Here is a 23,367-nt window from a genome sequence, read left to right as displayed (position 1 = left end):
TTTGCTGAACCAGACATGCCTTCATGTTTTACCCTGAACAACTATCAAACCAATCATGATACAGATATAACTCCAGGTTTTGAGGACACAAAGAAGCTCAAACTATCACAGAACTTTTAGATGCAGCGTCAAAATGTAAAAAAACTGAGCTCACTTGAAGGAGGAATGTTTTCTACTTTACTGGTTGGGGGTGAAAATAATGTGCATTGCTGTCTTCATACAGCTCAGGGGGGGAATGTGTGTGTGTGTGTGTGTCAGAGTTGTACAGCTATACAACACACCCCAAATCTTCCTCTTGTCATTTGCACCTTAAAGCGGAATGGAGGTGGAGAAAGAGGGAGGAAAGAGAGCGAGAGAGGAGGGGTAAACCGGTTCAGCAGGTATACTTGAGGCCTAACCCGGGCTCTCCCAGCTTGTTGTCACCGTTATTTCTGACGCGCATGCGCGCTGGCGTTTGTTTCCTGCTTTTCAAATGAGTACCTGTGCTGCTTTTTGACCCACCTCTGTCGACAGAGTGTGTGTGATCAGGATACAATCTGCTTTTTTCCCCCCTCAGCCCGCTCGCTCCTTTACGCACACTCCCGTTATTTGAGGCTGCCGGAGGAGATAAGTCGACTTTACCTGTCCGGGCTGCACACCTGATCGGACTCACCTGTCCCGGCTCCCGGAGAGTTTACTTTAGTTTCTTTTCAGAGGTGGTAGGACTTGGAAGGAAAGGTGTGCGAGGGGAAAGAAAATTAAGATATCAGCGATCCGCGACTTGCGAAACGAGAAGAAGAGGTGCGGGGGAGGAAGGAGAAGAAGGGACTGACACCTTCCATTTTTTGTCCTCCGGCGTTCCTGCGTTTGGAGCTGGTCTTCACGTCGTCAACAAACCGACCTTCCCTCAGATTACCCCTCGTTAAGAACCGGGTTTTTTTTTTTAAATTGAACATGCCGAGGGCCTTTCTGGTGAAGAAGGCGAATGTTTCGCCGGGAAAGCGGAACTGGAGCGAACTCCCCGATCACAAACGAGGGGACGTCTACATCCCAGGTGAGTCTCCACGCTGCTGTAACGAGATCTTAACGCATTTTTTTTTTGGTTTGTTTAACAAAGAACAGACCAAACTTTCACAGTCAAACTGGTCGTTTTGGTACTTTTACGCATGCGTTACGCATTTGGCGTCGCTCCCGTGAGTGGCAGAAACGCTCCGTTGGGGGTTGAGGTTGTAACGGGCGGCGGCTCCCGGGGCCACCGAATAACGGGAAACACAGCGGGCCCTGGAGAGAGTGCAGTTCCTGATAGCAGGATGAATTTGCGCATTTGTGTGTCTGTCTCAGGATATTTAACATTCATTGAAGCCAGTTTGCGTAAAATTTTATAAAGCGCCATATTTTGTCTGTTTTCTCTATTTGTCACTGATCGACGCATTCGTTCGATCACAAAGCCTTGCTGCTTTCCAAACGACGACCTTCAACCCCAGATCGCTGCGCGCTTCCTTGTACAACTTCATTTAAACGACTTTCAGGCCTGTTATGTGCGTCCAGCTCTGGCCTGAGATTTTTTATTACTGTTTGATTATCTCAATTATTCCAGCGATTTTTTTTTTTTTTTTTTTGGTTTGTAAAATGGTGAGAAATCTTTTTTCCAGAGTTCCTTGACAAATGCTTTGTCTCATTGATTAAAGAAATATTCAAACGGGTGGTCCTGAAAAGAAGTCCCTGATTTAGACCTTAATTTAAATTAAATATATAGATTTAATTCGTGTTTCACTCACATGATGGCAGTAAAGAAAATAATGGTTGGGTGCTTTTACATGACCTGATATTGTTCCCAACATTTAGGTCGTTTATTTTGTGTTTAGCATTTCTTTACATTAAAAAGACCCGTTAGGGGAGTAAACCTCTTTTCCCAGCTACTCCTTCTCTTCTCTCTTCTTGAGAACAATCCCCTTTGTTGCCATCGGCAGAGTTTTTATTGTAAGACCACTTCAGTATCAGATAACGAGTAACGGGCTACACCCTAAACCCCCACCCCTCCCCTGCCGGCTCTCCCTCTCTCCCCCCCGATTGTCTTTTCCTCTAAATCTCATCACCGTTAACTTTTAATCATTGACTTTCACATCCTCTGTGAACCGGATCCTGTGGATGAACTAAAACGCCTTTAATTTAAAATACATTTAAACTCGCCTAAAGAGCAACATCACTTGCTGCTTCAATCAAAAATATTAAATGAAACATGTATGTATTTATGGGTTCTTTTTTTTAGCACATGTGAAATAGTTTTAAAGCGAATTTTACGCACAAAACCTTCCTAGAATTAATTTAACTCATTCGAGTAAATACAGATTCTGTCAGCAGTGAAATCCTTCACCGTTATGTTACAAATAAAAGAAAATCATATGTATAAAAATTCCCTTTACACGATAATATGTCATTATTTGAAATGAAACCTTTCTTGAAGAGTAGAAAAACTGAACGGTAGTGCGTAATTACGCAGTCAACACTCCTGACCAAGCCCTGCAACGGTTTTAGCTACAGGTATGTGCCGTTACTTGACGTACCTGCCTGACGTGTGTCGTTGTGTGTCAGAGGAACACACACTCACACACAGAGGTATGGTAATTGTCCACAGCGAGTTACTGAAATTAGGCGCTACTTGTCTTTAGTTTCGGCTGTGTCTTGTGGTTGATTGTCATCCTAGTTGCGCGTCGGAGTTGTTTCTTAATCCCAAACATGTGCCTGGGCCTGTTTCTCATGCGTCATTCGTCAAAAATAGCCCTGATTGAGCTAAACGTGTTATCATCTCTTTATCGTGTGTATGGCATAGTGTTTCTTGTAAATGCAGTATACTTAATAAGTTTCACATTGATCAAAGGAAAGGGAAGACACAAATAGTTATTAAACTACTTCATTGATGCAGAGAGGTCTATATTAAAGATGGCTCTTTATTACCTTCCTGTGAAGGGAATCTGAGGAGGGAAAGAAAGATATTTGAGCATAATCTATCGAATAAAGAATAAAATACAGAGTAAAACAGCTTGTAACCCTTCAATAAAGAGACTTTGATAACAGGGAGTGTTTTATTTCTCATGTGCACACAGCATCAGAGTGCCGAAGAATATGTGACAGTATTTTATTACAAAAACCTTAGAATTAATAAAAGCTGTTTGACTTTTCCATCTGTAAATCCTAAAATTTGATGCATTTCTCTCAAGTCTCAGCCCTTCACGAGGATGCAAATAAAGATATTTTACTCAATGCATCACCAATCCTGCTGTTCTTAATTGTATCTTTAAAAAGTTTTAGTTGCGACTCGCATGGCTTTTTGAACCTTCAAGCTGGTTTTTACCGAAATAGTTCAGCACTTTGAGAAATGCGTCGTCCTGGCAGATGAGAGAATCGACAGCTGACGCATCTTTATGTGTTCAACAGGAAGTTCAGAGGCTGTGTTAGCGAAGCTGGAAACAGGAGAGACTGGGTCTGTCCAAACTGGTGAAAAGGTTATATCATGTTTGTAGATTATGTTTCCAGTCATGTCATTTGTCTTTTGGCTGGCTTGTTTGTTAGAAGGATTAAACTACAACAGCTGGATGGATTTCCATAAAACCCAATGGGAGAATCAGGAAAGAGTCCAGGAAAGAGCGTCTTGAATTTTAGTGGAGACTCAGCTTTAGCAGTATAGGGGCAGGAATCTTACCTGAACATTATGGGTTGGAGAGTATTCATGTGAATACTTCAGTTAAAATTTTAAATAATTCTGCTTATGTGTGATATTTGCAATATTATTGTCAGTGTAGGCATAATAAATTGTATTGCAAATATTATTCTACATTTACATGATTAAACTATTATTTCCTTCTTGTTTCCCTTTTTTTAAATTGTTTTTTTCCATATTTCTTTCTTAAGATAATTATAAGTGGGTTAGAAGGAACCAGGCAAGGATTTTTAATTTTTTCCACCTCGTAATTTATTTATTCCAAATTTTTTTCTTTGTGTTTTTGTTCGTTCTTCCCATTCTTAGAAAAAATTAATTGCCTGAAAATGGCAGATGTTGTTGTTCTAGTTTGATCTGTAAACTACAAGAGTTTCAAAAATGCTGCATTCGTGGCATCACCCTGAGGCTGAATGGAGACCAACCTCCTGCCCTATAGTCTTTCTGCTAAGCGTAAACGAAGGAGCCGCTGGTTGTGTTTCATCATATTTACCACACAAACATGAAACAGGGATTAATTTTCTTTTCTAACCAACAAAGCCAGAATCAAACTATTCCAAGAGTCTTTATTATCAGCCCACCTCATAGGTCAAACTATTTCCTATAGTTGTGATCTCACATTGAGGGGTTTTATTTTGGGGTTTATTCTAAGGCTCCAGCAAAGTTAATGTGTATTGGATGGAGGAAATGTAACGGACCCGACTGACAGCCTTCTGCTGCAGACCTTAACGCCTTTAGCAAACACACAAAGTCTCACACCCAGTGTTTGAGAAAGTTATCTACAGTCCCGATTGTTGACTCTTTCACAAAGCTGAGTGACGGCAAATGGATAGGAAAAAAAATATGAAACAGAACAGAGATGAATTTAGAACAACACGACCAGCATGTTAAACGTCCCCCATCTCCCCCAACACAAAGCCAAGCACACATTCTTCATTCATTGGTGAGAGCGAAGGAGGGGTGAACAAACAATGCAAGATGAGATTAAATGTCCAGCAAACGGCCGTCACCACAGAAACTATCACCACCAGTTGAGCATCAGTAAAGGGAATAATTAATAAAGGTTTAAAATCATTAAGTCAATCAGAAAACACAAACCCTTCAGGTCAGCATCCTCCACATGCTGTCACTAGTCTTAAAACTGAACTGGCTAATAGTTTAAAACTGATAATTAAGGAAGTCTCCAAGTTACTCATTTTCCCCTTTGTAGTCGGAAATAGTCTCTAGCATACCAGAAGCTGAATCCAGAATGGCCACAGGTGAACAATCTCGCCAATTCCCAATTTTGGAAAATGTTGTGAATGCAAAGTCAAAGATGTATTTTACCTAAAGGAAATTTTGTGGGTTTTGAACCGTTTGTTGGACTACACAGGCGAGTTTTGGTCACTATCGCTACACAGACAAAGGATTTTAAACTTTGACCTCGCTGACTTGACTTGGCTTTATTAAATATATGACTTGAAAGCAGCATTAAACAAGCCTAGACAGGAGCGACTAGAAACTGGAAGAGTAGTGGAATGCTCTCACACCACCAGTTTGGAACAATGCACAATTTAAGAAGTGAACTGGTAACAAGTATCAGAGTCTTAAATGGTCTGATAAAGACAACGACTCAGTCGTTCAGTTATTATGGAGGAAGGTGAGATGGTCAGCAGGAATTAATCAAATACTTTACATCACTGATCGTTGATCAATCATCATTAATCAGCATTCTGATGACATTGTTTGTGCTGCAGGAGGAGGGCAACTGAAGTACTGTATCATCCGCAGAATGAACATTAGCATTAGTCTGTTAGCATTCAAAGTCAAGTTGAGCTATCAGGTAATGATTCCAAATTCTACACTTAACTAATTTTAAGTTTTACCAAATGCTTGGCTTTTTTTTTTTATAGTATTGAAATAGATCAAACACAAACACATCGTTTTATTAGTAGTAGTATTATTATTATTAGTAGTGGTATTATTATTAGTATTATTATTTGATTGGACCTTTATTAAAAATACTAAATCTCTTTTGAGAGAAACTTTGGAATGACCACATGAGTTGTTTTTAATTTTTGGAAATCCATTTTTGTGTAATAAGAGGAAATGTTGAGATGCTCCCAGTTACAGTAAATGGAGTAAAGAATTCCTGGATCCTAAATGTAATGAATTCTTTCCCTGTTCTCGTGTTAAAATTCATCCCATAGTTTTTTTGTTGTGGTTTTTTTCTGTAATTCTGCTAACAACCAAACAGACAGCAGGCTGATGAAAGTCTGGCCTCTTTGGCGCAGTGAGAATGAAAGGAAGCTGCAGCTTCTTAAGAGTACACAAAGTTGTGAACGTCGTACCGTTAGCTCTCCCACTGCTGATCACTCCTGTCTTTTCATCTTTCCACCTTACTGCGGGGCTTCATTTGCATTTACATTTGTGTTTTATCTGATGGAGGCTCCGTGGAGGCAAACGATTCGTTGTCCTCGCCAAGCTTGCTCACACCTGTCTTTTGACTATGTCGGTGTGCAAGCAGACACACACACACCTGTATGCTGGAGGCTCACATGTCTGCATGAGCTTGCTCATACACACAACACACACACACACACACACACACACACACACACACATACACACAGAGACAGACAGACAGGTGTCCACCCCTTGCGGAGGCGGATTGTTTGAGAAAGGTACAGAGCTGGAGCTTCAAGACTGTCTGGTCAGACAAGTCTGACAGCAGTGGTAGTGTGCTGCTACTGTGTGTGTGTGTATATGTGTGTGTGTGATTATGCATGTGTGTGCGTGCAAATGAAGTTGTGCTAAACAATAGGCCAAACATGTACACACCCACACCCACACTCACACATTTAACTCTGTTTGCTAATTGAGAGATTGTGCAAATATGGAGCTGTTTAGACTGGCAGCCTATTGAGTGTTTTTTATCTCAGGCCGCTCTCATCCTCCACCTAGCGAGGTGCAACGTCCTTAAACTTGATGTTGTGTGGTGTCTCGAAAACATCCATTAGAGGCTCGCTAAGAGACCAACTACGTAATCAAAATAATTAAAAAGGACAGTTTGGAGATGCCAAACTGAAACATACATTTCCCATAATGCAACTCGGGGAGACATTTAGTTTGAAAATCATTATTGTTACCGTAACAATTTCAATTTGTTGCAAGTACGACCATCCCAAAACAGTATTTTGATGCAAGCTTGATGATGAAAAATAGTTGGGATACATTAAATATACATAAACTGTGTATAAAAAAATATAGTAAAAAGAATGTACTTTAATTATCTTTTCTCTTATAATGCTCTAAAAATCCCCAACACACGTCACACTGAACGTAGCATTAGCCACAGAAGAACCAAACTGTTCTATCATGTGTTGGTGGAGGGATGAACGAGGGGAATAAAGTTGACCATGTGACCAAAACCTTCATCATAGCTAGAGAACATAGAGGTAACCCTCTCTCCTCTCTCCCTCCAGTCTCCATCTTCCCCCCCTCCGTCCTGATGATGGGAGCTGAGGCCAGTCCTGCTGAGACAACTCCGCTCTGCCTCACCAAACAATCTGTGTCCGACACGCAAACCCACCCGGAGCTGCCCTCCAGCACGACGCTGGGTCGACCGCCGAGCCCACCCCCCTCGCTTTCCACAGTGGAGGATAAATCTGATGTCAGAAGGAGGTCTCAGGCTGGCCCCACGTACTACAGATCCAAAATGAAGGTACAGAAGTAAACATTCTTCAGTCTGGGGTTGTTTGTTCTGCAGCTAATATCAAACACTGTCTTAAATCCAGATTAAATCCAGATTACAATGAAATGACCCTTTTCCCCACTCCGCCCTCCACAGGTAACTACCGGTGAGTTACGTCCTGCTTCTTCTTCTCTGCCGCCCACTCCCACCACACCTTCCTCGACGCCTCCCACCTCCTTGAAGCCACTCGCCCTGACGACAACGTCTGTGGAGGCAGTCTCCATAGTAACCAGATCCACTGGTCAAAATCAGAGTTCCTCGACTGCGTCAGCTGGGGCGTTTGTTTGCCAGGTACCAGATTTAAACAGTTTTAATATGCGAGACATTTATATACATACTTAAATACATAGTATATATATATATATATGTTTGAATGAATGGATGTTGGCAGGCATCCCTATGATGTTTGAACGTAAATATGTGATGACAATTTTATGTAGTTGATTTATTTATTTTCGGACATGTTAATATAACAAACTTCACACCTTCATCACATTTACAACATCAACAACAACATCCGAAAAAAAAAAAAAAAAGGGGGGCTGACGGGTAGAAGCCATTAGGCTTGTGAAATTCCCGTCCCCAATATGACAGTATGTGTCTTGTTGCAACTTTAGATTTGCCAGAAGACCTTCCATCACCAGCGGATGTTAAACAGACATGTCAAATGTCACAATGAGACTAAGAGGCACCTGTGCAGCTTCTGCGGCAAAGGCTTCAACGACACCTTCGACCTCAAGAGACACGTACGCACACATACAGGTAGCTATCCATGCTCGTGTTTGCACACACTTGCTTACGCACACATGCGATGCAACGAAGCATACGACATTTTCCATGCTTTCCTGCAGGAGTCCGTCCTTACAAGTGCACCCTCTGCGAGAAGGCCTTCACCCAGCGCTGCTCCCTGGAGTCGCACATGAAGAAGATCCACAGCGTCACCCAGAAGTACGCCTACAAGGAGCGTCGCAACAAGCTGTACGTCTGCGAGGAGTGCGGCCACACGTCGGGAAATCAGGAGGAGCTGTTGAAACACATCCAGTCGCTCCACCCCAACAGCCACCTTTTGAAGGGGAAAGCCGCGAGAAGATCTGGAGGAGGAGGAGGGTCAAGTGGAGCATCGGGTGGAGGATCACCGCCAAGCTCTCCTCAAGGACCTGACAGCGACGACACGAACGAATCGGTGGAGAAATAGAAGAAAAGCTGCTGCAGCATCTCAGTGGAAGACTCAGGGAGGATGAATGGAGACTGACCAATGTCTTAAACAGTGGGCAAAGTTTATGTGTATATACATTAAGTGTGTGAGTGTGGATTTGGGAATATGTATATAAATTGGATTAATATATGGTTTTTACATGGGATAAAAAACACGGATAGGCACATTAACACGTCTGTCAATATCAATTTTTTTTATTTCTATTGCTTGTGTTACCTGTATGCCAGTTTTCCTGTGACAAAGATACCGTTTATTCATTAAAGGCAGTAATATATGACATGAGAACTGTTATTTGTCACCAACTGGGCTTCAATAAGCAAACGGATTACTTTATGTTTGATGATTTCTGGGTTAGTGGTGTTGAATTGGCTTGTTACTGGTTTGTAGGGGTTGTGGCTGGAGACCGTTGGAAGTGAACACAGCCATGACAACCGTATCTCCACCCTTTGCTTCATCAACCTATAATCATGATATCACAAAGGCAGTCCGACGCTATATGATGATACCAGAAAAATGACAAACGATGTGGCTTGGGTGTAAATAATTAACAACGACTGTGACTTTTATTTTCACTCTACATCTAAATCTGTTTTCAAATGCCTGATATGATTCATATTTCAGGGTCTGAAATTAACAGTAAGAACAGAATAGTAAGAATAATATACTTAAGTTAATTTAACAGTTTCATGTTTCATCTGTAGTCGTCTGTTTACTCTGTATAAATCCTGGAAAGAGGAGGAACCGGCCAGTCTGGCCTTTTTATGAAGGTAAAATAACCCTTCCAGCATCTCTAAAGCTAACCAACTAAACGATTTAGCATGTTGGCGTGAAATTAGTGTGATAATGACACTTGGCAGTTCCTTAGGGGTAATCAGTATATTTGTATTATAACTATTCAGGCCTTTTCAGCATCATCACTCCAAGAAAATTCTTGCAGTTTTTCTTGGCAGGGGGTTTTCACCAGACAAAAAAACTGCTGCTTTTGTCAGGCGCTGGTTCAACTTGTCAGGAATTAAAAACAAAAATGAGCTTGCATCTAGGCGTAGGTTAGTGATACCAAATATCAGTTGTGGACAAAACCCCACCTGGTCTCCCGCTGTGTTTTGCACAAGTTGAGACGACTATACAACCCTTCTTCTTCTCCTTTCGGCTTTTCCCTTCAGGGGTCGCCACAGCCAATCAGTTGCCTCCATCTAACCCTGTCTTCTGCATCCTCTTCTCTCACACCAACTACCTTCATGTCCTCTTTCACTACATCCATAAACCTCCTCTCTGGTCTTCCTGTAGGCCTCCTGCCTGGAAGTTCAAAACTCAGCATCCTACCAATATATTCACTATCTCTCCTCTTGACATGTCCAAACCATCTCAGTCTGGCCTCTCTGACTTTATCTCCAAAACCTCTAACATGTGCTGTCCCTCAGATGTACTCATTCCTGATCCTATCCTTCCTGGTCACTCCCAAAGAGAACCTCAGCATCTTCATCTCTGCTACCTCCAGCTCTGTCTCCTGTCTTTTCCTCAGTGACACTGTCTCTAGACCAAACAGCATTGCTGGTCTCACCACAGTTTTGTACACTCGTCCACTTGGGTCCCTCTCATTCACACACATGTACTCTGTCTTACTGTGGCTAACCTTCATTCCTCTCCTTTCCAGGACAAACCTCAACTTCTCTAGCTTCTCTTCAACCTGTTCCCTGCTCTCACTGCAGATCACAATGTAATCTGCGAACATCATAGTCCATGGAGATTCCTGTCTAACCTGTCAGCCTGTCCATCACCATAGCGAGCAGGAAGGGGCTGATCCCTGATTTAGTCCCACCTCCACCTTGAACTCCTTTGTCACACCTACAGCAGACTGAACAACCCAGCTAGCATTAATTATTCTCAGACTGTCATGAGTGCTGGCTCGACTTGTTCTGACATATTTGTCACACATGAGGCAGCTGTGCAAACTTCAAAACTTAACTAATTAAATGTGGACCATTGTGTAGAATATGGGTAAAACCACAATAGGTAAATTTATGTTTCCAATGAAAACTGTTTATTTATCTTCATTGGTTGACATGAATGATCTTTAATAAAACCTTTATGTGAGGTAGGTTTATGTATGTTTAATATGTAAGCTGTCTATCTCTTACTTATAATGGTAGGCTAAGCAACTTCAACAATTAAACACTTTTTCTAAGAAGTACTTCCTTAAACCAGTTTTATATTTCATGTTTTTAAATTAGATCAATTGAAGTGTGACTGCTGATAAATAATCATTGAATAATTAGTACAGAGACTCAGATAAAACAAAAATACCTGTGCAGGGACAAAAGGAATTATTTGTATGTATTAGGAACACATTTTACAAAAACAAATGGGGAATCATGACTCTTGGGGAACTTCAAGCACCAATACTTCTTGTGTACCAGTCTTTTGTGGCTCGGTTTCATTTCAATGCAAAAGTCTAAATTTGCATTACACTTGCATGGAGACTGGATTTAACTATGCAACGTTTCCCCTGTGTTGCTGTCTGAGTTTCAGGCAGAGAGGTGGTTAGGAGGGTGAGGTTGGATTCTTGGTCTCTGTTGGGTCTTGTTGGAGGATTCCTGCAGACTCCCTTCAGCCTGAGGACATGGGGAAGTAGAGTCGGGGAACAACTAAATAACGGTCTTCAAAGTTAACTGACACTGAGAGAAACCACATCTGATTTTTTTTTTTAAAGCAAAGTATCAACACTCAACACTCCAGAACAGGAAGAGATTTTCACAGAAACATTTTTAAAGTTTACCATTTGATGATTATTTGCTTTCTTTGTTTATTTGCTGGTTATTTTGTGACTGTTAGTTATTTCGTCAGTCATTATCTCTGCCAGGTCGTGTTTTCACTGGCATTTGCAGCAAAAAAAATTAATTCCTGACAAATTTTCACATTTGGCAGATTTAACATGTCAGAATACTTTTAATATAAATTAGAATGCACCATACTTAACAATGTTGTCATTTATTCTGATGAGTGTTGACCATTTTTCATGCTGCACTAGTTTTTTGAATGTGCCACAAAAATATCCACTCATTCATGAACTCGATCGGTTTTTGTTTTTTATTACCAAACTGGCCGCTAGATGTCACTGTGGTTACTAAATGCTTTTTCCGGCCACGTGACCACAGTCAACAAGGAAGTGCTAGCTTTCAAAACAAGGCGCCAGAAAATGGATAAATGTCTAAGTTAGAGGTGAGTTGTGTGTCCGGATGCGACTTTTTTTTCATTGTTTCCGTTTTAAGTCGTTCTATTAACATTGTTTTCCCCCTGGTTTGTATTTAATTGAAACCTTAAAATAGCTAATTCGAATCTGCTACCGTTAGCTTGTTCTTTGTAAAGTTGCGATGGATATATCATTTAAATGTGTGATGGTGTGAACAGATCCATATCATTCCTACCTATAGTTTCTTTTCGGCCATCGAAAGGGATGCAAAATTCGGATCCGGTCCGGTTGGGTCGGAAACGCAATCTGCCATCCTGCCCGAACCCATTGTTCCTCAAGTGGCTCACGGAACTCCGGGACGAGGCCAAAGAGAAGGGACGGAAGACCCATTACACGTACCAGAAGGTGATCCGTTCAGTTCAGCGCAGTGAATCAGATCGAACTTTACATTAATAATTTAGGTCCCTTTTTGTTCGGTGTCACTTAAACTGTGAAATCATGAAACGTTATACTGTACAGGTTTACCCGCAAAAAGCGGAAGAAGCGGATAAGAAGATGTTATATCTAAAAGTTCAAAGTTCAACTTCTCTGTTTAAAAGATGCAATCAGTAAAGACCTTCATACAAGTTTATATAATAACAAGGAATGCCCTTATTACTATTATATTATTACTTCAATATGTATGTCTGAATGTCTATAGGTAATATTTTTAACATTTAGCTTTGTATGTGTGTCTGGAAAGAGCGGAGGCAGCACAACCATCTGGAATTATTTCAAGGATAGTTCACTCTTATATATGGTATTGTGTAATGTTGTCTGCCGTTACTTTAATTTAACAATGTGGTGACTATATTCACTAGTTTATTTCTGGTCATCAGTCTTCACCAGTATGTAGGTGTGGATTCTCATTCATTCTGCTGTCCTTGAGGTTGACTAAGTCACCACATCTCGCCAAAGTTTCACATCTTCAGTCTAGTGAAAATGATAATAATGCTAAAAATTCACATAATGCCCCATTAGGCAAACAAAATATTTGGATCTTTAACAAGTTTAGAGACCAATAATTATGATTTTGACTCCACTGTCATTAGCGACTGGTGTTGTGTTAGCAATCTCAGGAGAGTTTGTTAGAACCCAGGAAGCCTCTTAGCTGAAACATCTCCACACCCTAAATCGAAGTCCTGGCATGCCATGAAGTCGTATTTCATACAATTTAATCACATTCAATGAGCTGAAGATTTGTAAATACAGTAATGTGTGAAATGGAAAAAATATATAAATCAGTGAACAACAGAGGAGACCTTCAGTCAACTCAGTGCATGTGTTTTTGTTTTATTCCAGGCCATCAACTCTTTGAATAAATATCCTCTACCCCTTAAAAACACCAAAGAGGCTAAGATCCTCCAGCACTTTGGCGACGGTATCTGTAAAATCCTGGATGATAAGCTGCAGCGACACCATCAGGAGAACGGTAAGAAATGAATGGTGCTCTGCTTTAACCGAGTGACGTAGAAAGGTCATACATTACAGAGAAAGCAGGTCAATGGATAAGGAGTGAAAGGGTTCTATGATATGCTAAATAAAGTACTTAGAACAGGGATGATAATCCTAATGAGGGGCTTTAAATTTAATTGACATCCATGTTTTAAAACTTCTTAATAACTTGTGAAATGACAGATAAAAAACTAATGACATACCTTTAAGTTGAAGACATGTAGTGTAAAATAACACACCATCTTCTTTGTCTTTACTTTTTCTTTCCACTCCTTCTCCAGGGACAGGCGCTCCTATTCATTCTCTCCCTGAAAGAGTGCACCTCCTTGACATACAGGACAACAACAGCATGGTCCCCCCCAGGAAGGTAAACAAATAAACAAAACAGACACAATTTAGAGAAGTTGAATGTTCAATTTCTTTATAAGTTACTGTTAATGGCAAAATCCTAAAAGAAGCGAGTTAGTTCTCCGACCAGATATGAGCTCTTTAATCAGCATGAAATCGTTCGTCATTCTTGTGTATCTGTACTCATGCATAAGAGGAAAGAAAAGTGTGATCATCTTTTGTCTCAGACAACGGCAGCAGGGGATGGAGGGAAGGATGTGGATGGAGGAGGAGAAGTGGGGAAGAAGAGGAAGAAGAGGGAGTATGTGCCCCAGAAAAGGTCTGGGGGTCACGCTGTCCTGCTCACTCTGTACAGACAGTCGCAGGTGACCTTTCGTCATCCCACTGTGAAATATTTTCGCTGTGTCGGCAGGAATATTCATCATATCTTTCTCTGTAGATCCCAGGCAGTAAAGGTTATATGTTTAAGATGGAGCTACAAACGGAAGCTCAGCATCTCTGTGACAAATCCTTCACTGTTGTAAGTGAAATACAGTTTTGCTCTTTCAATCCCTGCTGTTGATCTTATTTACTTCAAACCTGTCAAAATCATCCCTCTTTTACTTTATAGCCAGATGTGGGCAGTAAATACACAGCCTGGTCTTCAGTCAGCACTCTGATTCAGAAAAACCTGCTGATAAAGACACACAACCCTGCAAGGTACACAGAAAACACACACGCACACGCACACACACACACACACACACACACACACACACACACAAGTGGCAAGTGGACTTTTTTTCACTGTCAAGAACCCTGTTTTATTGTTGTTGTTTTTTTACTAAAAAAGTGCGCATTTGTGACTCTCCTGGCCAGTAGTTTCAGAAACCTTCTCTTCAGCTAACTCTACCTCTCAGCAGAACACTCAGGGTCGTCTCTGCTCTTCTTCCTCACTCAGGTACACGCTAACGGACGAAGGTCTGGCTCTTGCAGAGCGACTAGAGTTGGTAGAACGGGGGACTTCAGGAGAGGAGATTAGAAAGGAAGAAGCGATGGCAGAGGAAGAGGAAAACAGTCCTGGGATTGTGGATCTTACTGCTAGTGATGATGATGATGAGGAAGAAGAAGTGCAGTAAGAGTGCTTTAAATAAGAGGTTTCATCTTATGCCCTGTTTCCTGTGGGAACAGATTGACTGCCTTCTCTTCACAGCCGAAGGACCGATGCCGGAGGGATGAGTTCTTCAGGACAACCCCAGAGTTCACAGGCAGGCAGCAGGAAGCAGAATGCTGAGTGTCTTCTTCCTGGGACCTATGAGATTCTGCTCTGCGTCGACTTCATTGAGACTACGGGGTGAGTGGATCAAACCGCTCTTCAGTCGTCATGTAGGAGTCTTCATTCTGAAAATTCCGTTCTCATTTCACACATTCTCTGATCTCTGTGCAGCGGCAACCAACTCCGTAAGCAGGAGCTGGTCAAAGAGCTCCAAAGGAATGGGGTCAACTTTGACATCCGGAAGCTGAGCGTCGGAGACTTCTTGTGGGTCGCTCGGGAAAAGGTCGCGCCTGTTCCAGGTAAGGGGTAAAAAGACGCAGACAATTCTCACAAGAGGCAAAAAATAAGTTTAAAAAATGTTTTAAAAATTAGGACATGAGTCAATCTTTGCTGCTGTACGGAATTATTTTATTTTGTTTCAGGTCAGTTGCGCGCTCCTGCAGCCAGGGAGCTCGTCCTTGATTACATCATTGAGAGGAAGAGGATGGATGACCTATGTGGCAGCATCATTGATGGACGTTTCAGAGAACAGAAGGTTGGCGTGTGACGCTTTTCACCAACCCGTAATCCGGTTTATTAAATTCTCATCCTGTCTGTAAATCATGAAGAAGAATGGCAACGTGTGCGTTACCACCGTATTGATTCCGGGCCTCATGCCGCTACATGTATTTTCATCTGTCGTTCATTCCGTTCTCTTGATAGTTTCGGCTGAAGAGGTGTGGTCTCCGTAAACCCATCTATCTTGTGGAGGAATGTGGGTCCGCTGCTTCACATCTGAGTTTACCTGAGAGTACTCTGCAGCAGGCAATCGTCAACACGCAGGTGGAGTACAAACTGGGATTATCCAGGAATATCGGCTCAGTATAGGAAGCTACATGAGAATAGGCAAATTTATACGGATATATTCTAGCCAGCTTTTTCTTTTTCCAATTTGTATTCTCTTGTATTCTTATCTTTATCAGCAGAAAAATGTAATAAATTCTATTTATTACATTTTCTATTGACAGATTTTCTGTTTTTATTGCTTCCATCATTTCTCATTTTTTAGTAAACTGTTTGAGAATCAATGTTGAGCCATCTGATCAAGAGTTGATCATTTTGTGTTTCTGCTGTGGTTTTTGGGGGGGTTTTAGGTGGTGGATGGCTTCTTTGTGAAGAGAGTCCAGAATGTGAGTGAATCGGCGGCTTATCTCACCGTCATGACGCGCTACCTGACGAAGCTATACCAGGTCAGCACACATACACACATTTAAAAGACTTTTAAATGGGATGAAGAAATATCCCTTAAATTCCAGTCAATGTGCCTCACCCTGGTCTCAAAAGGCTGATATCAGTTTATAGTTTTTGTACATGTCAATAAAGAAGAAACCCACTGGGACCAACTTGTCTTTTTATCGTATGTCCTCTCTGTTGACTATTCAGGGCTGCGCTCTGATGTGTCGCTCCAGAGAGCTTGAGGGCGACTTGGGAAGTGATGTCGAGGGGACAGCGATCCCTGCTTCCTCTCTCATTTCTTTTGCAGAGTTCAATCATGGTGCAGTCAAAAACAAGGTGTGTTTGCATCACTGCTTTGATCAAAACTTCCAAGACCCCCGTAACCTCTTTCTGGCTTTTCCCTCTACAGTGTCAGACGGTGAAGGAAGTGTTTGCCAGACAGCTCATGCAGATCAGCGGCTTGTCTGGAGATAAGGCAGCAGCGATACAGGAGCATTACAGCACTCCTCACAGGTAACACACACACTATTGTGTGTGTAGACAAGTGTTATCCCCATTATCTCCCTTTTTGTATAGCCAGCAGGAAAGGGAGTCTAGTAAATCCTAATTAGGATGACTAACCTGTATTACATTTTGTGTGTATATTTATGGTGACAGCATTAGGATATTAAAACATCAAAGTTGTTGCTTTACATGATTTTTTCTAACTTTGGCATCTGGTTCTCAGTCTTCTGGCAGCTTATGAACGGTGCACCAGTGAAGCAGAGAAAGAGAAACTCCTCTCCTCCATCCGATTCGGGAAGCTCAAACGGTTTGTACAGCGACACGCAAAATCCTGTTTTTATCTGCATGCTATCATCCGTCTCTCCAGAGGTGTGTTAGCTGGATTAAATAAACCTAGCTCGAGCTGAAGATATGTGAGCTTCCAGCAACAGCTAATCTCTATTTTTAATCCACACAAATAAAATGTTGTCATGGTGATGCTGGATGGTTTTAATATTAATGAACAGTATTCTAGCTCACTGGCTTTTTAGCATACTGTAGCCGAGTTAGCATGATAATTTACTAATCCAACTGTAACTCGTGAAGTAAACTTTATTCCTCAGGGATAAAAAAGTTTTAAAAAGGTGTTTTATGATTATAAAACCGAGATTCTTTATCTTCACTTTGTTTTTCAGAAACCTGGGTCCAGCTCTGAGCAGAACCGTTTATCAGCTGTACTGCACTCCAGGAGCATTGTCATAGATGCATCATTCGGTCTGTCTCGTGGACTGATACAAGCTCAGCCTCGATAATAATCATGCATTAATTCATAATGTGAATACATGGAAGAATTCATTTTCCACTTGAATTGAATCAATTTGATGGTAAAAATATTTCTACTAGTATGAAGAATTTCACAAATATGTCCTGATGATGCATCAATAAAGTTTATTTTTGAATAGTATTTGTTGACGTTCTCTATAGTATCCATCTCTAGTCAGTCAGGAGGATTACTGCAACACTGTTTTCCTGAGAGGCTCCACAACTATTTTGTAGATTACACTTCACACACCTCCCTCAGTACGGGTGGGGAGGTATACAAGAACTACGTTTTTAATTTTTAAGGCGTTCTTTTAATGAGCTGCTCAGAATGCTGAATGACTGATCACTTACAGGTTTGCTGTTGCATTTGCAGTTCATCCAGAAAGTGGCAGAGTTGTTGAGAAACTGCAGTTTTCTTTCACTGAACACTTACTGCAAATTGATTCACTTTTTCTGAAGCTAGAATAATTATTCTGCAGTACACTGGCAAAAGAAGCAGAGATGTCAGCTGCACAGCACACACAGGGCATGCTGTGAAATCTCACTAGTTAAATGCTTAAACCTGTTAAAGTCAATATGAGGACCAGTTTTCACCAGGACTGCCCAAATATTTTGAACTGATTCAATGCTAACAGTCTTTGCCACGTCATGTAAGATTATGAATGGCAGGACAAACCAAAAAGTCAACTAAGAGTCTTATTTAGTGGTTTCCAGACGTTAAACACAGCCTGGCCTTTAATAAGCTGACAGCATAGATGAAGACTGTTAGGTCCGCCTCCAACCTACCCTGTCATCTCTACTCTGGTCCCCAGATTCTTATTTACAACAAAACAGGAATACAAAAAAAAAATAAAGACAGGTTAACAAAGTGCTGTTTGTGTTGTTCTTTTTATAAGGAAACAGTAGGCTTTACCAGGTCTGTCTTAAAAACAATACTCATAGCTTGTTCATTGCAATAGCCGTTCATGAATGAGACAACAGCTCTGGTTCAGTTGGGGTGATAGCATAGAAATTAATACACCTCTTACTTTAGGCCAAAATGACAGAAGTTTGGAGTTTTGTAAACATTAAAGACCACAGAGGTTCCCACAGGAATGAATGGACTTTACGATGATGTCCACTACTGAAGCATCTGTTAGCGTTTTTAATGAAAATAGACTGCAATGATTGGTCAATTGCGAAAATTAATTCAACATTTAAAAAAAAAATCATTTTTCAAGCGGAACTTTGCTGGTTTCAGCTTCTTAAACTGGAATTTGGCAGGAAAGGGTCACAACAAAGAGCAATGACTCCTTATCAATATGGGCTTCTGAGTTGTCTCAAGACAGACCTGTAAAAGAGCTGAATCCCTCTGTTGACCCCATCTGACTGGTCAAAGATACAAAAAGGAGCAAAAAGGGTAGGCTGATCCCAGCATCAAATTTGATTGTCTTTCCAATGGTCCCAATCACAAAGGAAGGCGAGCATCATCTTTCAGACACGCTTTGAACCCAAAACAAAGGTCTCCAGCTGTTCAAGAGTCCATACAGATCCAGCTCTGTCTTGTAGGAGAGGCTTCTGTGGTCGGATCCCTCCAAAGACGTCCATCAAATGGATAAAGTTAGACGTGAAAACACAGTGAAACGTCACCTATAGGTGAAAAACAAATCAGTCCAGGATTATGGTTCCCTGATTTGAGTTAGGTGAGGGAATTTTGATTCTGGATCCACAAAGCAGCGTAATGGTGCCGAGTCTCCTCAAGTCAGTCTACTAGAGTGTTTGTGTTGAGGAGACCAAATCCTTTAGGACAGCAGACAAAAACTGATTTTTCCCTCACGGCTCAAGCACATCAGTACAGCCACTTAACAGATTTAGTCGGGCATATCGATGCAAAGTTTAGGCGGTGGGACAAAGTATTTTCCTGGACTCTGTGTGATCACCACACCGGTCTTCTTGTGGAACATGGGGGCAATCTTTGGTGGCGGTTCAGGTATGGGCAGATCCTCGACTGCCTCAGGGTCCTCACTGCGTTGAAGGTCATAGGAAACATTACCATACTCCCTCAGGAAGGGGAGGAGCTCCAACAGGAAGTGGCAGAAGTCCTTACGGATGCCGAACCACCCTATGAAAACATCAGGAAGATATTTTTTTCCACTTAATTGATATTGATCTAAAATGAAAATGGTTGTTAGTTTTTATCTTAAAAGTTAAAAAGAGAAATAGAACAAATGATAAGTTGTTCATCAGCAGCAGATGCAGTTCTACCAGCAAGAAATGAACAGCAGAAAAAAAAAAAGGTGTATACTCACAATGGTTTCCTCCCTTCTGGCCAAACGTGGTGGCCATGAGTGTGAGCAGTGAGAGCCAGAGAGGGACGAACACACACACATAGCTCAGGCTGTTGTGGCCGTCCAGCTTGTGCACCAAGAGGATCTAAATATATATTTGTGCAAACATGAAGGTTAACCACAATTAAAACTGTGTCTCTGCATGTTTGTTAGCAGGATTTTACAAAAATCCTGACACATTGGACAACACTTGTAAAGTTGGGCAGGAGTTGTTTTATTATTGCAGAATACAGTACACTTAACTTTTCTCTGTAGATTAAATAAGCTTTGAAGATGAGTATTGTTATTGTCTGTAATTAAATATGTCACTATTTTTACAACTCACCTCAAACGTGAGAAGGGGAACGACTATCGTCATCCAGCTGATTGCCATAGTGATGTGAGTTCGCCGCTGCTCTGCAATGATGTCAATGGAGCGAAGGAAGAGGACGGACCAAATGATGTAATAAAGGACAACAAGGCACAGGAAGGACATCAAGATCCACAGGGGGACACATACCACCTGCAACCGAGGAAAAATAAACAGGTCAAAATTAGCAAGAGTTCATTTTAACAGACAGCATACGGCGCAGTTACAGCATAACACACAGAATATATGTAGAACTGGAATGCATGGCAAACAATTTTATTATGAATCTCACCAGCCAAGGCCAGTTGATGATCCCATCCAGCCTGAGAGCAATGAAGATGAACTGAAGAATGTTGACTGAACACAGCACCTCCAGCTGAGAGGTGGGATGGAAAGATGGTTGAGACAAAAGGTCAGCAGGGTACTCATTTTTAACAATAGCAAAAGAAACAATTTTCATAACTGATCTAAAGTAAACAGTCATCATTGCAGGGAAGTATTGTTACAACAACGGGTTTCTTTACTTTTTGGACATCCTTTGCTATTATATCTACCTTTAAAAATCCATCTTCAAAAGTGGATTTATGTGAAGAAATCATACACTGACATGTCAATGAGTGTCTCTTTGCAGCAAGTGCATGCAGATCAGTCTATCCTAACACATGGAACATTGCTTACCTCAAGAGAGCGGTCATGTCTAAAGCCCCAGACACAAGCTGCTACAGAAACAGGTGAAACGAAGAAAAGAGGCATGAAGACAAGAAGCCAGAAGTAGGATCCTCTCTCCACACGATCACACACTAACACCTCAAACATCAGCAACAACACATGGAGCCCCACTGCAATCAGCATGGCTTTGAACTCCACACATGTCTCCCCTTCAGCTCTAATAGAGGAAAAAACAAAATATAAAAGTTACACTGGCACTAACTTTTAATGTTTAATGTGTTTCACTTGATCATTTAGGAGCATAAACTACACAGCTGCAGACCTCTATGCCATGGATGTCCATGTGTGAGAGTCTACCTGTACTGAGGGTTGTGCGCCCACACTCCAGTGCCCACAGAGGCTCCAATAATGACCAGCAGCTTCCAGAGCCATATTGGGGTGAATACTGCCCAATAGCTCCACCGGATGATGTCATCCAGCCTCAATGACAGCAACACAGAGAACAGCAGCAGACAGGAGTAAATCAGGAATTTACTGCAAAAAGGGCAGAAAGAAACGTCAATGTATGTGGATGTCTTTTAGACCCTGATGTATTTTCCACGGTGACATCATTCACACTTCCACTAAGATAATGATTCCTCATCCAGTAAAAAGGGTGACAGAAGGTACTTAATTTCTTGGATACAGTTTATTTGACTTCACTTATTGTTGGATCGCACTCCAACTTTAATCAAATACAAGAAAAAGTACCTTGGGTTTTTTTTAAATTTGATAAACTTCTAGCTTTCTATTTAAGTCGCCACTTTTGCTCTTGACACACTCAAGCTACTGAAGAACCTCAAATATCTTGATGCTCTTGCTTTATCATTTTAAGAGGCATTTCTCCGCCTATGACGCTAAAAATATTAAACCTCAGTGATTTATGAAACATGGGCAAGACATTACTTTTAAAAATATTCACATACTGGAAATTTTTGTTATTTAAATTACGTACTGGCAACTTTTCCAAACATCTCGAACGATGTTAGCTAATACGTTAACCAGGCCTTGTTTAACCGTCTTATAACTACAAATACTATACTCACTGTTGACGAGTATAGTAAAACGTCTAACCGGGTTTTAGATAAAGGTATATATAGCTCTACACGTACAAACACACACACACTGCGTGTGTTTTCGTCCAACAAACGCCGCCCGACCAGTCAGTCAGCTAGCAGTTAGCTGTACAGTTAGCTAAAGTGCTAGCTCTCTGCTAACGTTACCTGGGATTGAAGTCCTGAAACAGTCCTCTTAAATTCATGATGCAGAAAGATTTTATTTTATCTAACAAATGGAAGCTGACCGTATCGGTAGCTAACTAACCACCTAACTCGTATGCTACACATAATAGTTTCCGTGCAAATAATATTTTTGGCTCGGTTTCATCACAGCCTTTAGCTATCCCCGTGTATTTTGTTTCGGGGTTTTTTCGCCATTGACAGTCACGTGACTGTTAAAGCTACAGTGGCTGTTTCCGGCTATCAGATGACGTCACATAACAGCGAGGAAAAACAATAATAACAGCGGATGACAGCTTTGCATGAAAAAGAAAAATATTCTCTGAATTTAAAAATTACTTTAAAAGCAATCACTACTACTACTACTACTACTACTACTACTACTACTACTACTACTACTACTACTAATAATAATAATAATAATAATAATAATACCACTACTGGAACGTTCTTAATATTTCCAACAACTGTGTGCCAATTCTTACCTGTACTTGGAGTCATTTTTAAAAGTGAAATCTTCTCAGCCATGATAACAACAAGATTTTATGGTGTTCTCATGTCTGCCGAATCTTCTCACACGGGATCAAGTCCCAGCATCAACAGTGAAATGACCAAGATTCCAAAAACCTCCAGTTTCAATGATTTTTAAAGCTTATATCTTGTCTAACTAACTACATCAACTACTTGTCTAACTAACTACAACATAGATTCAGAACAATCGGTACTTCTAAATATATTCCATATCTTGTCTAACTAATATGGAATATATTTAGAAGTACCGATTGTTCTGAATCTATGTTGATGGGACAATCGTCATGCAGCTTCTATTTTTGAAATTTAAACTTCTCAGTTTGGGATCAATAAACTGCTCCCTATCTTTTCCTCCAACATTGTGTTAAATGTGTTGCTAAATCCTTCCATCTCTCAAAAAATATCTAAGTTAATATTAGCAACAGATATTTTAACAGTAATGAGATCTGACGTTTACCTTAGAGACTACAGTTAATATTTGATGCTCAATAATTTGATCAAAAATGCATTGAAATATTGTGATAATGTCAATCTAATATTCTAATGTATCTGTGATTTGTTTTTCTGTAGGCTTGGAAGCAATACAGTTTTGCTACAAAGCTTCAGAAATGTTTTGTCGACTAACAAACTTCTCTGATGTTCCATCAAGGGAAGGGAAATGATACTGATGTTCTTTTCTCGACAGACTGTTCCTTAACGCTGTAAAATCTGATGAGGTGCTGCGGAGAAATCTGACAATAAAGGGAAACCTCTTGTTGATTAGA

General features: G+C 40.8%; 3 protein-coding genes across 4 annotated transcripts; 2 read left to right on the top strand and 1 right to left on the bottom strand.

Annotated features, from left to right (window-relative positions):
- The first annotated feature begins 492 nt into the window (after positions 1-492).
- ovol1a (ovo-like zinc finger 1a) lies at positions 493-8,902 on the top strand. The gene is made up of 5 exons (XM_068308395.1): positions 493-1,033; positions 7,159-7,397; positions 7,524-7,718; positions 8,045-8,189; positions 8,279-8,902. Exons 1-5 carry the CDS (start codon positions 934-936, stop codon positions 8,620-8,622), a joined length of 1,023 nt encoding a protein of 340 aa, XP_068164496.1. The 5' UTR covers positions 493-933; the 3' UTR covers positions 8,623-8,902.
- A 2,885-nt stretch (positions 8,903-11,787) lies between these two features.
- On the top strand, positions 11,788-17,460 carry mus81 (MUS81 structure-specific endonuclease subunit). 2 transcript variants are annotated; one of them, XM_068307874.1, is made up of 17 exons: positions 11,788-11,862; positions 12,096-12,238; positions 13,175-13,304; positions 13,609-13,694; positions 13,903-14,040; positions 14,115-14,195; positions 14,286-14,374; positions 14,616-14,789; positions 14,868-15,008; positions 15,102-15,229; positions 15,353-15,465; positions 15,633-15,752; positions 16,064-16,159; positions 16,353-16,481; positions 16,555-16,658; positions 16,873-16,956; positions 17,324-17,460. In XM_068307874.1, the coding sequence occupies exons 2-17, from the start codon at positions 12,098-12,100 to the stop codon at positions 17,388-17,390; spliced, it is 1,821 nt and encodes a 606-aa protein (XP_068163975.1). In that variant the 5' UTR covers positions 11,788-11,862; positions 12,096-12,097; the 3' UTR covers positions 17,391-17,460. The 2 variants fall into 2 exon arrangements, with proteins under 2 accessions (XP_068163975.1, XP_068163974.1); XM_068307873.1 differs by having other exon boundaries at positions 12,075-12,238.
- A 1,832-nt stretch (positions 17,461-19,292) lies between these two features.
- Positions 19,293-22,258, bottom strand: tmem185 (transmembrane protein 185). The gene is made up of 7 exons (XM_068307875.1): positions 22,058-22,258; positions 21,153-21,329; positions 20,805-21,012; positions 20,419-20,502; positions 20,103-20,279; positions 19,739-19,862; positions 19,293-19,551 (listed from the first exon to the last, which is right to left on the bottom strand). The coding sequence occupies exons 1-7, from the start codon at positions 22,093-22,095 to the stop codon at positions 19,301-19,303; spliced, it is 1,059 nt and encodes a 352-aa protein (XP_068163976.1). The 5' UTR covers positions 22,096-22,258; the 3' UTR covers positions 19,293-19,300.
- Positions 22,259-23,367: the final 1,109 nt, after the last annotated feature.

The sequence above is a fragment of the Antennarius striatus genome, chromosome 23 (assembly GCF_040054535.1).
Source record: "Antennarius striatus isolate MH-2024 chromosome 23, ASM4005453v1, whole genome shotgun sequence".
In the NCBI taxonomy this organism is placed as follows: domain Eukaryota; kingdom Metazoa; phylum Chordata; class Actinopteri; order Lophiiformes; family Antennariidae; genus Antennarius; species Antennarius striatus.
This window is presented reverse-complemented; position numbering and strand designations above follow the sequence as displayed.

Excerpts from the sequence above, each read along its gene's own strand:
- ovol1a (XM_068308395.1), top strand. The coding sequence starts at position 934 with ATGCCGAGGGCCTTTCTGGTGAAGAAGGCGAATGTTTCGCCGGGAAAG. Across the intron at positions 7,719-8,044 it reads CTGGGGCGTTTGTTTGCCAG|ATTTGCCAGAAGACCTTCCA; the intron begins GTACCAGATTTA and ends TTGCAACTTTAG. Across the intron at positions 8,190-8,278 it reads ACACGTACGCACACATACAG|GAGTCCGTCCTTACAAGTGC; the intron begins GTAGCTATCCAT and ends GCTTTCCTGCAG.
- mus81 (XM_068307874.1), top strand. The coding sequence starts at position 12,098 with ATGCAAAATTCGGATCCGGTCCGGTTGGGTCGGAAACGCAATCTGCCA. Across the intron at positions 14,790-14,867 it reads GATGAGGAAGAAGAAGTGCA|CCGAAGGACCGATGCCGGAG; the intron begins GTAAGAGTGCTT and ends TTCTCTTCACAG. Across the intron at positions 15,230-15,352 it reads AAAGGTCGCGCCTGTTCCAG|GTCAGTTGCGCGCTCCTGCA; the intron begins GTAAGGGGTAAA and ends ATTTTGTTTCAG.
- tmem185 (XM_068307875.1), bottom strand. The coding sequence starts at position 22,095 with ATGAATTTAAGAGGACTGTTTCAGGACTTCAATCCCAG. Across the intron at positions 20,503-20,804 it reads GACATGACCGCTCTCTTGAG|CTGGAGGTGCTGTGTTCAGT; the intron begins GTAAGCAATGTT and ends CCCACCTCTCAG. Across the intron at positions 19,863-20,102 it reads TTCCCCTTCTCACGTTTGAG|ATCCTCTTGGTGCACAAGCT; the intron begins GTGAGTTGTAAA and ends ATATATATTTAG.